Below are 19823 nucleotides of genomic sequence, written 5' to 3'. Positions count from 1 at the left end.
GTCGTTGTCTTCCTCGCATTTCTCTTTTATTGCCTATTAGTTTCTTTCTTATTTGTAAAGCACTTTGTAACCCTGTTTTGAAAAGTGCTATATAAATAAAGAGTATTATTATCTTTATAAGTGTGAACAGACACTTTCATGTAGGTGCTTTGTTGATCAATATCTGCGGCCTTAGGTACGGTGGCCCTAAAGGTAAACGGCACAAACAATTCATGACCACAAAGAACATTTCAGGGAACGTCAAAAACGTTTCACGGTCTTGTGACATCCTGTAGTTTTAAAACTTGTTTTTTTGTTTTATGTAAGTACCTGCCTTAGGACTACAGATGAAATTGAGATATTGTGCTAATTCTTGCATATTTACATTGAGGCATACTGTTGAAATGTCCATTAATGTGCATTGTCCAAATTAAATGAACTCAAATTAAATTACATTAAATTACACTTAATGCAAAAATATTAAATTAAACATGAAACTATTTACTAAAAACATCATATTTTCTGAACTACCACTGAAATGATTGGGTTTTTGAGTTGACCTTCAGGGCCACCGCATTTGGGAGCAAGCTAACTCTTCAGGTGAGGTCATGCTGTAGTCGTTTTTTTCTCCATGGTTGTCTCCTTTCTGTGTCCCACCTGGTTTATTTCTACAATGTGATGAAACAAAGACCTATTTCCACTTTCTGTGAAACAAACCACATTCCTTCAAACGAGAACTAATGCGCATAGGTGCCGAACACAATAATTCACGTCAGTGTGAGAACCTGCGCCTATTTAAGCCTGGCCCCAGCCTCAAAGCTGCTGAATGGCTGAGAAAACAACAGACAGCTCAGCAGACTTCATTGACCCTCCTCTCTCCCCCTCTCTCTCGGGCTCCCTCTTTCTCTCTCTCCCCCTCTCTCTCTCTCTCTTCACTTGTGTTGGAGGAGATCTCTTTTGGAGCTGGAGAGGAGAGGTTGTCCGTCTCTCCTCCAGCAGCTGCCGGGCTTCTCTGTAGCCCTTCGCCGCCTCATCATGGATCTGTGGACTAAAAGAGTCGCTTGGATTATCGTTCATGCCACCTTGATTCTCTCCAGCTCGTACGGGACAACCGGTGAAGGTGAGCTGGCTGTGCACGTTTTAACTTTTGACTCCCCGGATGAGACGAAGCGAGTCCGGGTAACGCGCACCCGGAGGGGCAGCTCTGCGGGGCTCCATGTGTTATTCACAGCGCTTGGAAAAATGCTAGGCTTCTTGATGCATTATTTGTTATTTTAATCAGGACAAAATGCAGGAATTTCTCTTTGGGCGCTGACATGTAGCTGCACTCTGTTACGCACCAGCGCACACTTGCTGTTGTTGGAGTTTAAGTGGTTTGATGTGGGTGAGAGTGATTCGAGTTAAGTGTTTTAAAAGTTTAAGAGATCATGTTGACAGTATTTTATAGTTATAGCCATGTAAGCAGGTAGTTGGTACTCTAGTCACATGATTTCAGAAACATTATTCCTCGCTTTGCCGCATTTTTACCAGCTGTTGAACTCTTCCAGGGTTAGGATTAAACATTCCGCACTGAGAAGCTTTGTGCACTCAGAGGATGCAATTGCATTGCATAGATGTGCTTCAACAGGCATCCGCTTTCTCTCTCTGATCCCAAAGTAATATGACATTGTCACCCACACGTGTTGAAAAATCCCACTTCATCCACCGTGTGCGTAAAAACATCGCTGTCGCTGCGCTTGAGATGGATGTGGCGCTCAGAGGAGCGTGATGGTCATCCTGATAGTGAGCCACGGTTTAGCTCTGCTTACACACTCCGGAGAGCAGCCAGGGTGTGAGGATTTGAGTGTTGGAGAAAGAGATTTGTAGGTGTGTGCGCAAATTTGGGAGTTCAGGATGGAGTGAAGAGCTTTCTGGTTTTTACCTCTGTGATTAAGAAACTAAGAAGAAACTCATAATAGTCAGGCACTGTAAACAAACAAAAAAAATATTTCTCCTGCATGTAAGGGGGAGAAAAAGGGAGAGAGATATATGTGAATGGATGGAGAAAGTCTGAATGAAGGGGGGATAGAAACAGAGATGAAATGAGATGAATCTCTGCGTAATGAGACACGCTTAGATAGAATTGAAGCAGATGGCGGTAAAAGTTCCTCTATCCTTCCTCAGATTTATTCCCCTCTTTTGAAAGTTCTGCATGCATCATCTCCCTCTTTCTTTGAGTCTTGTTTTCTGTGTTCAGTGTTTCTATTCTCGCCTCTGCATTCTCTAAAAAGGCAGAGGCGACACCAACCATCCCTCCTGTCCTCTCCGTGACAGAGCATCTCTCACACATCATCATGAGACTGTCATACAAAGCACAGCAATCACTCGTGTGTGATGGTTCTGCTGCAGTTTAATGGAAAGGCAGTGGACTGTAAGACGCTCTGAGATTGACATAAGACAGATCGCTTCTTCTGCGGTCTGACTGATGAGGACAGGAGTGATGAAAGGAGGAGTGTGCTCTCAAAAGACATCAGTAGTTTCTTTTTATCCTTCCTTGTTCTTCCTTGAGATGATCTGTATTCCTCTCATTTCCTCTAAAGTCTCTTCCCTTCTTTTCTGTGCTGTCTCTCGTCTTTCTTCTTGTTGCATGATGTGTTCCCGCTGTTTTCTGTCAGCTTCTGTCCACCTCCTCTCTCCTTGTTGCATGCAGGCTTCCTCTTCTTCTTCCCTTTTCTGTTTTTCCATGCCTGCTGTCTTGCTCTGTCCCTCCTCTTCCCTCCTGCTGTATCTGAATCAGAGAGCTGCCGCTGTGTCGCTGCATCTCTCCTCCCTAATTCTTCTTCTCCACCCCCTCCTCCTGCTTGTTTTCCTCCTGTTTCGTGGCTACACCTCATTTCTCTCTGTACCTTCACTCTCTCCTCCTGCTGTTTCCTCTCTCCTTTCTTCTTCAGGTGATTTGATGTTTCCGTCATCGCCTCCTTCTGTGCAGCTGTTACAAGCTCGTGACCCAGGCGGATGCAAATGCTCCAGTTTGTCCCTGTCAGGATGTAAAAGCCTCAGAGCAGCACTTAAAACACAACTGCAGACTAAACCATCCGCTGAGGCTCAGACTGGTCTTGTTGTTTCAGGGTTTGCAGCTCTTTAAAGTGATGAGACAATCAAAGATGCATTGCATTCATTTGCTTATCATTTTTTGATGATAGATGTGTGCATATTTCACAGTCTGATCTCACATAATTGGAAATAAACTCCTGTTATATCAGAGTTTTAAGTTAAGGTTCAGTTTCCTGCAGGTCCAGCTTTAGTCGCTCTATCTCTCATTCTTCCACTTTGGTTTCATGTCTCTTATTCTCCCTCTCCTCCGTCTATCTCTCCGTTTCAGAGCAGCCTGAACCTGCGGCACGCTCATCATGCACGGACCATAAACCACAGTGGTATAATAAGTTTAGACTGCAGGGATGGAGCGATCCAAGGTGCAGGTTTTAGACTGAGCATCACACCTCCTTCCCGCCCTGCAGTCAGCGCTCTGTTCATTACGGGGGTGGTCCTAAATGACAACAAAGTACAAATACATATTTTAACAGCCACAGATGGTGCTCCGATGACTTGTTAGCCTGAGGAGTGGGGCACTGGGGTTTATGTGATGAGATTCCGAGAAGTCGGAGAGTGAAACAGCATCCTGCAGGGCAGTAAAGTCACTGTGCGTTTAATCGCCTTCTGATTTTACCAGCAGGACACACTCACTGTGTGTTTGGAAATAGTTTCTTACATGAAGGCAGATTGGCCATATGTTTCATAGACCATTATGTAGGAGGAAGTGGTGATAAGACAGAAGCCAGTGACTCTATTACAGACAGGACCTGCTGTGTTATTAAATAATCAACAACAGATTTATTTCAAGGTTCACAAAGCCGTGTTCCAGCTTTTGAGGAATATTATTGCTTTGAAAAACTGATAGAATATAAAAGCTCTTTCCAAACAGTCGCTCTAACACAACTTGAAGAACACTGTAAACTCTGGTGTCTAACGACCAAATGCCACCAGATCCGTGTCCAGTCCGTCTTTGATCCGTGTCTGGTACATCTCTGATCCGTCACAGCACCGGATCAGATAGGTTTCTATTCTAGTCAATGTGTTAACTTCCACTGGATCTGCTCTGTTGCGTTCTGGCTGCGTCTCTGATCCGGCAGGTCGGTGCCCTCCGGATCAGATACACAGGACTTCTATTTTTGCCATATGCCGAAGCAGATGGAGCGGGACAGGAAGTCAGGCACCAAAACAAAATAAAAACATCCGGTTAATTTTCAGAATAAAACACTCTGTGTTATCACCAGATCGTATTTCACTTAACCACAACAACAAACCGTCATGATGAGCTGAGCCAGGCCTGGAGTCAACAGGTCAGAGGTTTTCAGAGGACCAGAAAGACAACATGGATGAGGAGAGGAGGAGGAGAATCCTTGATCCAGTGATCCAGGAAAAACCTTGGTCACATGACTCCAGCTGTCTGGCGGTCCTGCTCCGGACTGCATTCTGAAAATGCAAGGGTGTTAATGGACGAGAGAGCATGGGACCAGACCGCACCGAATCGGAAACGGACCGGACACAGATCTGGTGGAAGTCCTGTGTCAGATGCGTTTCTCACAAATCTTTTAATCTGAAAAGTGGGCTTCGTCCTCCATACCAGTGCATCCAAAACTCATGTATAAAATGCTGAGAGTGCTATTTGTTTGTTCTTCTGCATGTTATCAAAAACCCAAATGGACAGCACTCCAACAACTTCATCTTTCTTCTTCATTGCTGCACAGACGTTTCAGGTTTAAGCCTACTGACGGTATTTTATGTGGAAGATAAAGTGCTATATAAGCTTTGTCATGGCAAGCCAGTGCAGCCGACACTCCTTATGATGACACGATCCAAAATAAAAGCAGTTGCTTCGCTACACAAAGCATGCTGGGATACACAGAAAGAAGACTAGGCTGGTGACGCCTCTTTTTACAGCTTCTCTTTTCATAGTCATGCATTATAAGATAACAGTGGTGTACCAGTGCAACAATAAACCTTTCAGAGTTTTGGTTTGATTGAAAGATTTCTTCATTGTAAATGAGAAGTGACCGGTGGAGGTGGTTGGTGCAGCTCAGGGTCAATGACTGTAGCTTCCAGGATTGTAGTGCTCCTGTATACATGATTTATTTCATGTTTATTTTTGTATGCACTTTAATAACTGTATGCTCAGGTTTATTTTTATGCATGGTGGGACTTCCTGTCATGATGTTTGTTCTGGTACTTTACGTTGAGGATGCATGACTGATGTCCATAGCCACTGATGAGACAATGTTCCAGCTGCTCTGATAAATGGACCAAATAAACCTTACATGTTAACATACAGAGATGATTGTCTGTTTGAGATGAAAACAAGGTACTTGTGCTGAAAGAAAGGCTGAGCGCTCAGTGAAGAAATCCACCCCACTATGCCCTCTACAGATAAGTTTAGTAGCCTAACCCATGGCTCCTGATGTCCCCCAAAGCCTCAGATAGAAAGGACAGATGGGTAGTGAGAGCCAGCACATCACTGAGGTTATCAAGTGGGCTCCTCCCTTCACAGATGTTTCCTTTAGTAAGGCCCACAACACCTCAGAGAGGCTAAACAGTTAACTCTGGCGACCCAGAGCAATACCCCTTCATGCCAGCTCCTGCTGTCCATCCTTAAAGCGCAACTGGTGGGTGTCAACGGCTCAGAGAGCACGGAACCTGACCGCAGCGGATCAGAGGTGAACCAGACACGGATCTGGTGGAAGTCCTGGGTCAGTCAAAACTGACTGGATGTTGTAAAATCAAAACAGTGAGCTGAAAGACACTGAAACCTCCTTGTCTTCATTTTAACAGTCATTCTTCGTCTGTATCTCATAGTCTGGTGGGCAAACCTTAAGGCTAGAAAACTCCTGTATAGTTTCCAGCATCAACACAAACATTTGTGTTTCAGACCTTTATCTAAAGTACAGCGCAAGCTTCTGTCAACAGAAACAATTTTGCACCCATGTTTAACATGATACCATGATAAATCTGCGGTAAAAGGGCAAAGAGGCCAAGCTTTCTCAGCCTAGAGAAAAACAACTCTTAGTATATGCAGCCTCAGGGCATGATGTGCTCTGAATAAAGAGTGCAGCTGTCATCATACGTCCATGTCTACCACAAACATGTCAACCAGATTTAACTTTTTTGGGTACCCATACACTAAATCTTAAATTAAAACAAGTTACCACTGAACTCTGGCTGCTCTGTAACTGAACTCACTGAATGAAGAAGGAAGAAGAAGTGTAATACTTTATCACGAGGAGGATTTGGAGGTCACAAATCAATCCGATCTGGAGGAACTCACTGAGGAATTTACCTTTGCAGCTTTAAAAACCTGAGGTCTTCTCTTCCTTCAGAGTGCAGGAAGAAACAGTTTGTTTCAGAGCTGTCAAAGGAGGGAAAACTCACAGAGTTTGACTGTTCAGTCTCTTCTGCGGCACAGTGTCAGGAAAAAACGTGCACCAATGGTGTAGATGGAAACAAAGATACCGGACCAAGACAAATGTAATGTTTTATTTCCTCAGGTTGGTGTTTCAGGTCTCTTCCCATTCAGACAGATTTACAACCAATTCATGGTGAACCTTTAATGGTGAAGCAGACACCACTTTAATTGGAAGTCGCAAGTAAGTACAACACACAGCAGCCTACAGCTTTGTTTTACTCTCTGTTGCAAAAATGTGCCCTTTGGGTTTCTAAAAGGTGGTGGAGGAAATGAAACTCCCCACAGACAACCTCTGATTCCATCAAAATGATAGACTCATTAAAGAAATGGACCCAAAACAAAGGAGAAGAGGGAATTACTAGACTGGAGGTGGGTGTGGGTGGATTTGTTGGAACGGAAACTGGTCAAAAAACGAATACCTATTCCAACGCACCCTCTAACAGAACATACAGAAAGCAAACTGATGACTCTGTGGATACAAAAACGACTGTACAGGAAAAACTCAGCCTCATAATATCACCTCTGTGTCATACTACCAGATCACAGAGCCAGAAATCCATGCCGTGACTTGATTTACCGACATGACAACACCCAAACAATCATCACAACTGACGTACAACCATTTGAAGAAAGAAAGGTGGGGCTAGACGTCACCTGGAAATGCAAACAGAAGTAACTCACCTGGTTGCAGAGGTGTGTCTGTTCCTCGCCAACATTTCTGTTATCAGTCTGTCCCGACATCATAAAGGCAGGGATGTTGCTGCCACAGCTTGACAACGTTTTCTTCTGTCTCATAGTTCCATCCTGCAGCACCAACTTTATCATTCTTCCTTCACTTCAGCGTTTTGTTTGTTTATGCTTGTGACTTTTGCACATGCATAGTGCTCTGTGCTCTCATTGGTCAATGTCACACAACACACGCAATGAAACCATCAATTTTTCAGGTCCTGAAAGTGACGATCAGACTATAATCATGCTTATAACGTGAAGTCCAACCTCAGCGTTTCATTGGACTTTAACCAGGTCCGTGTCCATCCGTCTCTGATCCGCTGCGAGCTCTCTTGTTCGTCAACACCCACCAGTTGCGTTTTCAGAACACAGCACGGAGCAGGACAGCTGGAGTCATGTGACCGAGGTTTTCCCGCGGTAGTCACTGAATCAAGGATCCTCCTCCTCCTCCTCTCCTCATCCATGTTGTCTTTCTGGTCCTCTGAAAACCTCTGACCTGTTGACTCCAGGCCTGGCTCCGCTCATCATGACGGTTTGTTGTTGTAGTTAAGTGAAATACGATCTGGTGATAACACAGAGTGTTTTATTCTGAAAATTAACCGGATGTTTTCATTTTGTTTTGGTGAAACCTGACTTCCTGTCCCGCTCCATCTGCTCTGTTGAGATTGATGCATCGTGCTCCGGCATCCAGCAGAAATAGAAGTCCTGTGTAACTGATCTGGAGGGCTCTGATCTGCCGGATCAGAGACGCAGCCGGAACGCAACGGAGTGGATCCAGTGGAAGTTAACACATTGACTAGAATGGAAACCTATCAGATCCTGTGCTGTGAAAGGATCTGAGACAGACCGGACACAGCATTGGTGGGATTTGGCCGTTAGACACAGTTTTTGGATCTCTGTCCATAAAAAGTTTCCTCACATTTACGTACGAAGAAAAGTCAGAAACTGTAATTAAGCTCTTTCTCCTTGCCTGATGTTGACATGAAAGTCTGAGCTGAATTTCATCAGTCTGTGTGATAACTATTGAGACACACATGCTCGTCTTGTGGCAAGCGTCAGATTCACCCTGTGGATGATTCTTCCTCCTCGTTATTAGGAAAGTCTGCTTTATCGCTCCTAACAGGCAGAAACACAAAAGCAGAAAGCGTTTCATTTCTTCTTCTTTTGTACTTTTTATTGGTGTTCTCTAATCTCTGTCTCTAATTGTGCCCTCAGAAACTTCACGCTCCTGTGACTGACTCTGTTCTGCTTTATTTTGCTGTTTCTCTGAGCAGGGTTTGAAAAGGTACAGTGCTGCCTTGAAAGCGTTTTTACATTAATTAGAGAGTAATTTAATTAGTTATGTTTTCTCTGTTGCCTTCAGGTACTCCTCTGATTCGTGGGTTGCTTCTGTTTTATTCATCTGTTTCTCAAAGCATCAGAAACTCAGAGCTTTCCTAACGTGTCAGGCTTGGTTATGTTGTTCTGCGCTCTTGTTAATTGTTAACTGTACCGTGAAACTACACATAGGAGACACGTGTTTGGCTCATACGCCATTAGCGTGTGCTTGATTTCCTCTTATGTGCCTGCTGTTGACATATGATTAAAAGAGTCTGTATCAGTTAGAAGTGGGTTTGATTGAAGAGTGCAAGCTGCTCTGATTAAAGCGTTTGGATATGTGATTCTCAGTCTGTCCCACACGTTGTTACTGCTGGGATAAACATTAAGATATATTTGTGTGGTGAGGGGGTGACTTTACAGCTGCAGTGAGAAATGTTTCAAAAAGGCAGTTTGCATCTCAAGCTCTCTCGTCTCTGGTTGTTCCTGTTTTACAGTAACTCTGATGTGAAGTACTCATGTCAGTATTTATTCTATATACATCATTAAACATCCTTTAATCATTGTGAAGGCATAGCAGCCTCAGCTGCAACTTAACAAACCGCAACATACAGAAATTAAGGTTGGGCATTTCAAGCTTAAATACCATTCGGTAATCCCTGGCATTTATTCAGCGATTATTCATGATCAAGCTCTCTGACTGCAGGTTTGAAACATTAAGTTGAGAAAACAGCGACTCACACAACACTTGTTGCGCTGCAGGTGTAGACAGTAAACCCCACAGACTGTATAAATAATGGACGTAGTTTCTGTGACGTCACCCATCTGTTTCTGAAGCCCTTTTTTTGAGCCGATCGTCGGTGGGTTCCATATTGGAAATGCTGAACACAACTTCTTTGGAGCTAGTGTGACATAAAGAGGCGGGCTTTGAGCCTCCTTGCTAACAGCTACAGTGTCCCTGCCTGTCAGTCAAGTCCCCCCCCCCCCGTACAGTGTGTGCTGATAGAGAAATTCGCTATTCAGACTACACTCATTTTTTGTACCAGGCTGTAAACATTTTTATTTCTGCTGCTCTTCTTTGAATGGGTGTGTATGTGGTTGTGGGTACCTCTGGAGCAAGCCTCAAGTGGACACTCAATGAACTGCAGTTTTTAACACTTCTGCAATGGCTTCAATTCTTGCGGCTGGATGTTGCCGCTCGGTAAAAACTTTATGAGACACCCAGAGCCGGCCCTAGCTGACTTGGTGCCCTAGGCAATATTTCAAAGGATGCCCCTTGTATTGTATCCAACTGCACCAACAATCACATCACATATACACTTAAAGAAAACTGACATACAGTTTTATGTTTACTGGTTTTCTTCATTTAAAATAAAAAAATCCCTCCTAAAGAACATTAATAAAAATGTAATAACACTGATATTTAGCAGGGGAAAAAATATACAATTTCAAAATTCATAATTTAATTTGTTTTACAGGTAGGTGTTCTTCCTGCATGTCCCTCGGCTTGCAGCACCTCCAACGGTGCCTGTTTTGGTTAGCTGCAGGGTCATCAGCTGGGGACCACCGCTCATTGATGTTTCGCCCCTTAGCCCTTAATAGTAGTATAATTAATTCAGTCATTATATAAAAACAATAATTGTCACAGTACAGACACTTTCAACAAAGCAACAGTCATGTATTAAGTGATGACTGAAAAGGCAGAAGCAAAATGTCTATTTAAGCCTAGACTACATTTTCAACCCCCACTACAATTTAACCCCAATTTATATTGGATAAACAATATTACTTTTCCTATTATCTTCAAATTTTCTCCCTTACTCATTTAGGGGGCAAGCGGTGCCCCTATGGATGGCTGGTGCCCCTAGCATTTGCCTATACTGCCTTTGCCACGGGCCGGCCCTGGAGACACCCGTCTTGAAACGGTCTGTGTAACAGATGCGTTAACCAGCACCAGGACGAGGTGCTGCTAGAAGCAGGTCTGTCTTGACCTCCATGTCGGTGTTTCTGTGACCCAGCAGTTTGGCGTGTATGTTTGCATTTTACAGCCATGCTCAGTCTCTACGATTATCTCTGTCTCTGATTCTCACACCACCACACAGGCATTTCCAGTGTCTGTCTGTAATGCTTTCTTCTTCTTTTGCTATTTAATGCAGTTAGCATTCTTCTTCTGTTACTTAATGTGGTTAGCAAACAGCTTTAAGATGCTCTATAACCACTGTGTGACTAGATAAACATATTACAACCAGGCACTGATGAAAAGGATGAAAAATTGTTATTTCAAAATGAGATAATATTTACAGTAACTCTTCTATTTTTAATAAGAAATCAATTATTCGAACATTCAAAAATCATGTCCCATCCCTAACAGAGCTAAAGGTCATAGTGGATTTGCAGCCAGGTAGAAAAAAAGCACCTTTAGTTCCTGATTGTGGTCACCAGATCCTACATTTCCCAAAATGTAAAGCAAACACCAAGCTTTCACTGCTTGGTAAATGTTAACTCTTTACCAATGCTTGACACGTTTTTGACCTTGTCCAGCATGATGTCTGCAGAGTTTCACATCTCAAACCAGAACCTAAATTAGTCTGTGGACATCAAGACTTTTGAAATCTCTGCATGTGTCTCCCAAGAATGTAAGTCTTTTAACTTTTAATTCAATATCTTCTAAAGCCCAGGATGACACTAAACTGGACATGTTGTGTAAAACCAGTTGAAACATGTCAGATTGCATCTCTGTTGATAATAATAGCTGTGTGCGTCCTGCCAAGTGGACAGTGTGTGATAAAATTACCCGTCTTCCTTCCTGCTGTGGTTTTAAATTAATCCTATCGGCCCTGGGTGTTTTAAGCAAACATAAGGTTAAAGTTTATGTAAGCACATTAATATGAGGAAGTTACTGCCTTGAGTTAAAGAGACACATCTGACCTGCTGTTAAACGCAGTAACTCTCCCTCCCTCTGCAGGACTTCCTCAGGCTTTACATTAAACAGCTGCAGTGGAAAGCTGTTTGAGTGCAGAAGTGGTCCGAAATCAGAGGCTGTAGTGAACATTAAAGCTCCTCAGAGTGAAGTACATTCAAACAGCAGGCGATAAGAAAGAAAGCATCAGATTTAAGAGACGGGAAGTTAAGTTGTGATTAAATTAAGGGTTTAAAGTTATGATATGAAAAGATATTGTACTTCCATAACAAGTGCAGCAAAAGTACTGTATTGATCCAATAAAAGACGACCCCTCCTGTTAGGTACTTTCCATTTGTGTGCCCTCTGTAGACCCAGTACTATCCTGTCTCTTTCCTCATCCCATCTTGAAGCTCATAAAGATGCATCACTGTTCATTTTAGTCTTTTCATGAAGAGTCAAAAACTCCTCACAGGGTTGTTTTAAAAAGGACAACAATGTCAGATGAAAACAGTGATGACAGAAATACACTGTGTGACACAAAGTGTGTTGTTTGTGTTCTCACCAGCCCTCTCTGAGGCTTTCAGATGGATGACTGTTCCAGTAATGGGCATACCTTTCTCTCATTTTCAGTAACATACTCACATACTCTGCTGTCTCTGCTTTTAAGACTGCGGTTATATTTTCTCTGACAGAGTTTTTAAGACAGATGTTTGGGCACGCCATCTTTGGACACGTTGCTTTATTGCTTTCTAGTTGTTTGATGTCTCTGCCGCACTGATAACCATCATCTTAAAGGTACAGTGTGCATTATTAAGCAGCATTTAGTTGAACAGACTTGGTAATGTAATATCTATAAGTATGTTTTAAATAAGTGTGTACTCATCTGAATAGAATAGTTTTGTTTTTGTCAGAATAAGGCTTTGAGACATGGTCAGGCAGGTCCCCTTACACAGAGGCCGACATCTTGCACTGCCATGTTTCTGCAGCAGCACAGAACGGACAAACTAGTAACACACCTGTTTTTCACTAAGTGAGTGAGCGTGCAAAATGCATCATTTGGACGACAAAGAAGAAGAGAGTGGTGGTTGTTGCAGAGAGGAATAAGCTTCCGTAGAAGTTTTTGAAGGTAAAAACATGACAAGTGGAGGATCGTACATACTCATATGAGCAAGGGAGCGTTTCAATCTAGAATCTGACCTCTAGATATCCCTAAATACTCCTGTGTGTACACACTGCTCCTTTAAAATCGTCATCATAACTCCGCCTCAGTTGTTGAATACCTTGGTCTGTTTTTGAGCCACTTTACCCAGAGGATCACTGTCTCTCTCCACCTTTCATCCCCCTGGTGCTGAAGTTATGAGTGACCGCCGGCTTCAGTAATGAGAGGTTCACTCTGGGGCTCAATGTGCTCTATACAATACAAGTAAATATTATAGATGTACAAAGTTTTTTGAGTTACAAAGGTATAATAAGAGAAAACACAGAGAACATGAAACACTGTTTAAAAAAATAAAAAATGAAAAAATAAAATAATAATAATAATAAAATGTATATGTTTAGAAAATAAATAATAAGAATGAAATAAATAATAATAATATAACAAATAAAGACAATACAAAATGAATAATAATAATAATAATAATAATAATGATGATGATGATTGTACTGAAGGTTCTGATATTTATATAAGATTCCATAAAAGAGGGCATATGTTTTATGAGGGAGTTCGTTTATCATAATTTCCCAGGTTTCATATTCTGCCTGTAATATGTCTGTTTGCAAATGAGTTCTAGTTCGTTCTGCGGAGGTTTACGTGATGTTGCTTACTGTTATCAGTGTGCGCGCGGTGACTTGGACTTTTATAATATACTGGAGCGGAGAAGTTTAGAGTGTGTTTTTTGTCGGCGAGTGTGTTTTTTGTCGGCGAGTTTGTCCCAGATGGTGAGTGGCAGAAGTTTTACTTACCTCCACCTTGGTGAACGGCGTCGAGGGTTTTGTTTATCCCAGAGGAGTGAACACACTTTGAGAGGCGTACGTGTGTTATCAGCCCGGCTGCCTGCGGAGATACCCCCTTTAGCGAGCTAGCAAACTAAGTTAGCTCACTCCACGGAACCGAGAGGACCCCGTAGCCATAAGCGGTGTGTCGCGGTCTGCAGGGGCAGACTGTGAACATCATTTGGACTGGGCAGCGTCTTACCGGACCCACCGTCATCCTGGACCCACCGTCATCCCGGACCCACTGTCATCACAGCAGTCAGCCACCCTCTCCGTCAAACCCCCACACCGGCTCTCAACAACCACGTGCACTCTCCCGCTGTCCTGCGGAGGAGCAGTTTTCTCCGCCTCTCCTCCAGCAACCGCGGCAATGTTGGCCAGAACATTTGTTATGTTATATTATAAATACTAATTCGGGCGCCCAACTAAATTTAGAGTAATAATTGTGTAGAGTGATAAGAAGTTGAATATTATTAACCTTTTATCCTCCCCCCAAGTGCAATAAATTGTGAATAAGTGTCCATTTGGTTTCCTCTCGCTCTCTCTAGACCTCAGGTAAATTTAGTTTATTTGTTTGGGTAATTTAGTACATTTATTTAAGAAGTTAAGGCATCTGCCAATCCCCTAAGGTGAGAAATTACATACAGTCCTTTAAGCTCCAGCACAATGATGATGCGAATAATAATAAAAGTAACAATAATAAGAATAATTTGTTAATTTTATTATTATTATATTATAATAATACAAATGAAAATAAACTAATAAGATTAATAATAAAATAAAATAATAATAAAACACTCAAGACACTTCAGAAAAACAATGAAAAACCCTTAAAAAAAAAAAAAAAAGCAAATAAAAGAATAGACAGAGAAAGAGACCACGCAGTAACAATGAGTTTTGGGGACAATCTATCATGATTGTATTGTTATTAACAACAAATACAAACCTCATTGGCTGTCATTTGAACCTTTTTCCTTATACCTATGAAAGTCAATGTATGGTTGAAATCAATCTGAGGCTGTTAAAATAGGAACAAGATGTTTAGGATGAATGAATAAAACATCAGCCTAGAGTTACATAAATCTGTTTACTAACATTTACTCTGTTTATTTTACTAACTCTGCTGAATGGATGAGATTTAATAGGATAAAGGTGACGGTCAGACAACCTGACAGAGACAGGCAGCAGCTGCAAAAAGAATTTACCGCCTCAAAAGCAAATTACTTTTGGAAAAATAGTGATATGTTGCAGTTATAAGCCACAGCCTCAAGGACCTCCAGCTCGCTCCATCCAAGGTGTTGTCCTTCAGCAGTTTATTCCTGGGAGACCCGCCTCCTCCATTTGTTCATCATTCACCCAATAATCGTCCACGACTTTCCTCCACACGTTATTTGTTGTGATGCGGTGCCAGCGCCGGGGGCAAGGTCTGTCTGAAGCTGTTTGTCAGAGTGAACTGAAGGAGCTAAAATTACAGCCCAAGAGGTTATGATGTTTGTGTTTCTGCTTTCACAATAATTTAGCATCCGAGCGGCATGAACCACGAGCACAACAAGCTGGGTGTCATATTGAGTTATTAATGAGAGAGAGGCACTTTGACTGGATTACTCCCGAGCATACAGATTTCAGATGTGCATTTCTACAAGCTGCAAAGGAAAACGCTCTGATCCCTAGAGAGCATAAAACACCCTGGTCACTCTCCTTACATTAACTGAAGCCGTTTTTACATATAAATCTCAGACATTTTCTGAACAATCAAATCCTGACATTGACTGGAGCTTCCCTCTGACACATTGTGAGGTTAAGGAGTCTTACATAGTGGTATCTATTTGAGGGATATTGTACAGTGAGCAGGTTGTTCTTGCTGACAGGGTGAGTGGGAGCCTGACGTGAAACTGGGGGGGAGGGGGTCTCGTTTCCCCCTGAAGGAGTTCCTCTGCTATACCAACCTGCTCACCATACATTATACATGATCCTGCTTATTAAACACCAGTGGTGGACAAAGTACATGTCTTCATTACTTAAGTCAAAGTATAGATCCTCCAGGTCAAATATTACTTCAAGATAAGTGAAAGTTGTTCAGTCAGATTATTACTTGAGTTAAAATACTGAAGTTCTCGCTTTTAAAAATACTTAAGTATTCAAACTACTTCTTAAAATATCTGAAAACATTGTATTTTCACAATACAATAGTGCAGTCAAGAATACATAGGAGTACATTCAGTTACATTATGTTTATTTAGAAACCATTACTTGAAATCTCTAAAAACTAAACCATGGAATAAAAAAAGACACTAAGGGCCCGACCTACTAAAGGTTTGCGTGTATAAAAACACGTGCAAACTTGATAGCGCGCGCAAAGCTGACGTACTAACCAGGAGCACCGAGGATTGCGTCTGTCAAATGAGCAAAATAGCACTCGCTATCCATTTAGCGTGTTTGCCTTCATGAATATGCAGAATACATGTAGATCATATGAACGCGCAAAACACTGGGAGGAGGAGATGCAAATATAATCACTTAGCACACGCAATGTGATTTATCAAACCTGAAGCAGATAGCGAGTGGTGTTTTTGCGTCTATATTTAGCACGTTTGAAAGGCAGGTGCAAACTGGCACAGCATTACGCACACATGGCTGTGGTCACTGTAAAGCTCATCATAACATCACTTTACAACATGCCCGAAACAGCGGGGCTTGCAAGCATTACTACAGTTTTTACACACAGTTATGTCATTTTTAAGTCAATCAAACGGACATGAAGTCTAACAAACCAAGAGAACAACAAAAATACAACATAAATTCTAAGCAGTTCAGCACCACGGATAGCGACCGCATCATTCTGACACCCACTTTAACTGTTTTAACTAATGAGAGCACAGTAGGTCACTGTATCAACAGCTATAAAGTTTAGTAAAATTGGCACAGCGGCCCACATGTTCACATACAAACAAAAAATCAATATGAACTAGGCCTACTCACCACTGTTTGAAGGAGCCTTAAGCTCCGCGGACATGTCCACGATACACTGTATGTCCATTTTCTTTGATCTGTCATTCTCAATAGATAACATGACATGTCCACTCAGTCTCTCCTGTCCCACCGTGCTCATCAAGGGGTTTTTAGTTAGTTTTAACTTGGTGAATGAGCGCTCAGAAGGTGCAACGGGATGGGAAGAGTAAAAAATAAAAGCAGGGACAGGCCTCATCACATCGCTCTCTAAACTCCATCAAAACGCTGATTGCGTTTTGAGGAGAGTAGTTGCGTTTATTTCATTGGCAGATCTTCTGTTTTTTCTCATAGCATTCACCTTTGCTGGAGTTCACCGATGTGTTTATTTCCCTCCGCCACAAAGATCTCCAACTCCATGGCTTCAAACTTCATTTATCGCTTAAGACCACTCTGTTCTCTCAAACTCTCCATGGTGACAGTCGATAGCACACGCAAAATACTCATTAAAGGGCGGTCTGTATCACTTTTGCACCTGTTATCATTTGCGCACGCAGTCATAGTAGATCACCCACAACACGCCCAGAAATAGCACGTGCAAAATTATTATTTGCACACGCAAATTAGCGCTCGTTATTTGGGATCTTAGTAGATCAGGCCCTAAGTTACTCCAAGCACAGACAACTTAGTTTGAAATGTTCATCTGGAATGAAACAAACGTTAAGTAGCTCAACACGCTTTCTCAGGTTGGACTGTGAATGTTTGTATGTTTGGGTAGAGTGGGAGACAGGGAGAACACTTCAAACCAGCTCAGGTGGAGAATTAAAGCCATCATTACCACCTCTAAATGAACTGCCTGATCTGAGTGAAATTTGCTCTGTGTTTGCTCCACGTTCAACTGTGGAGACGCATGATATACAGGTACACCTAAACCACTGAGACAAACAGAACTACACAGACACAGTTTACTGTCTTGGGATCAGATTTCAGAAAAGAGAACAAAATAGAAATGTAGTGAAGTAAAAGTACAATAATTGTCTTCTAAATGTAGTGGAGTAAAAGTAAGGAGTTCCCCCCCAAAAAATGTACTTAAGTACAGTACTCAAGTAAATTTGTTACTGTCATTACTGTTAAACAGATACATACTTAATAAACACATAATTTTATGCCATATATTTATTTGTAAATTGTTATATTGATTTAAAAGTGATTGTTTCTTCAATTACAAGATCTGCGTCACACTCACATTTCAGCTGTTTCCATATTAATGACCAACCCTGTAGCCTTTTTAAAAGTTGCTAACTTAGCTGCTGTTACTCACATTAATCTGAACATTTCTACTGACAGTGAGGTTGGTGTCGCACAGGATTGAGTTCTTTTGTCACCCGAAAGAAAAGAAAAGAAAATCCCAGAAGCCTTTGCTCTGTTTAAGATTCCCTCCCACTTCAAGGCAGGTAGCTGCGTACCAGCAGCGGGTCAACCTATAGTTGTGTCAGTGATGTGTAGCTAGCTAATTCAACTAGTCCTTGAGTGAGAACACAGCGCTGACACCTTATTCTTTTGGTAACATTCCCATTGGTTTGAGTTTTGGGGCAAACCTGCCAATGTTGGACTGTGAAAAAGAGGGAGACTTTTCTTTACCCAGCAACCCCATCCACATAAAACCCTAAACTGCTCCTGTAACCGCTAGTAGCAAGAAAAGGAAAGGAGGTGAACCAAGCAGAGTTCAATTTGGAGGCATGTTTCTTCTTCTTTGGACTTGTTTCAGCCATTTTCAACAGCAAGCTCTGCAGAGTAGTGAGCTGTTGCAGTAAGTGATGCACAAATATGCCAGGTTGAGTGGTTTGTGCATGCCTGTCACTGCCTGGTTGGATTGCCAGGTCTTATTATTATTATTGAAGGTGAAATAGAGAGATAATCCGTAGAAATTAAAAGTCGGGATAAAGGGGTTAAAATGAGGGAGACTTCCATCCAAATAAGGAGTGCCGAAGACAAGAGCTTCAAATCTGAAGAAACATCTGCAAGCTAAACATAGTTCTGCAACGCAGGTGGTGAGGTCCATTAAGGAGGAGAAAGATGCCGCTGGTGCTACAGCACAGTAACAACAACACCAAGCTTTTAGCTCAGCTCAGGGAGGAGAGGAAAAAAGACTACACGAAGACGCTGCCTGCCGTTAAGTGCTGTGCTCTCCCTGCTGGGGAACTGCAGGAACTATCGACGCCTGCACCAGCTACCGGTGGAAACTCTGAGGGCGAGCTTTTTGAAATTTAAAGAGGAGAGGAGTACGGCCTTTGTAAGGAATGCAACAAGTTATTTTTAGAAGTATTGCACCCAGCACAGGGTACGCATTTGTTCAATAGCACTACGACATATTTGAGGATGCATCTATGATACAAACAGAATAGTGGAAAACATAATACAGGCAACTGAAACAAGCTGTAAAATGTATGTTTAGTTGAAAGATGAAATTAGAAACAGAAATGACGTCTTCCTCTTCATCTGCAGATCATGTTCACGGCAACACTGAGAGCTAAACAGGGTCACGTTACAATCAATACACGGACCAGCTATGATATTGCACAGCACATAATTTATTCATATAATACTGTCTTCTGTGGCAGTGAAAGAAATGAAATGTTTTTCCTGTAAGACATTAATCATGTTACTCATCATCCACACGTGAAGGGCGGAGGGATGCAGTCACTTTCCCGGCTGTCGTCTTCAGGTATGCTCTCTGTCTCTCTCTCTCTTTCTCTCTCCTCGTCATCAGTCTTTCCTGAAGGTTTTATCTCCCCTCTGAGCTGATTTAGAGCCACTGGAGTGTGCACCGTAATCATAGCCTAATGACAGATAATCTCAAGAACACTAAATGACTTTAATCCAGGCCTAATGACAGATAATACCACCACACTCCTGCAGTGTGTGTGTATGCTGATCTGCATTTTCAGCCTCGCTCCTGTGTGTTAAGATAGTCGTGGCTGACTGCTTCCCCTGAGTTGCAGGATTCCCAGCCACCCTCATTGAGTCTAGTTTTAAACCTAAGGCTGTTTTTAGCTTGGCTGGATAACATTTAGCACGTACCAGGACTCTGAGCTTCAAATTATGTATTTTTTTTGTCAATACCAATGAGATGAAAAAATATTAACATCAACAAAATATGTTTAACGTTGTGGTCCAAAAGTTGCACTTTTAATCACTTTTGCATTTTTACACATTCAAAGCAGGTATAGACTGTACTCTTTGTTATTTACAGAGACCTAACATTAAACCACAATGAGCAAAACAAGCAAAAAATGTCCTTTTAACAGGCAGAAGACAGAACCAGACTCATTCCCTCAATCTCAATCAAGAAATCTGTATTTATACAGAGCCAAATCACAACAAATGTTGTCTGGAGACTCTTTCCAAAAAGAGCAGGTCTAGACCATACTCTATGTTCTATTATTAACGAAGACCCAA

At 42.0% G+C, this 19823-nt stretch overlaps 1 protein-coding gene across 1 annotated transcript in view; it reads left to right on the top strand.

The window, feature by feature from the left end:
* The first annotated feature begins 930 nt into the window (after positions 1-930).
* Positions 931-19823, top strand: part of LOC117826857 (contactin-associated protein-like 4) — a 176865-nt gene continuing 157972 nt past the window's right edge. The window contains exon 1 of the mRNA XM_034703237.1: positions 931-1099. Within this exon, the coding sequence (XP_034559128.1) occupies positions 1015-1099 (85 nt within the window). The 5' untranslated portion in view covers positions 931-1014. The remainder of the gene's footprint in view (positions 1100-19823) is intronic.

The sequence above is a fragment of the Notolabrus celidotus genome, chromosome 15 (assembly GCF_009762535.1).
Source record: "Notolabrus celidotus isolate fNotCel1 chromosome 15, fNotCel1.pri, whole genome shotgun sequence".
NCBI classification, from domain to species: domain Eukaryota; kingdom Metazoa; phylum Chordata; class Actinopteri; order Labriformes; family Labridae; genus Notolabrus; species Notolabrus celidotus.
Note: the sequence above shows the minus strand (reverse complement) of the source record. Positions and strands in the feature narration are given on the sequence as shown.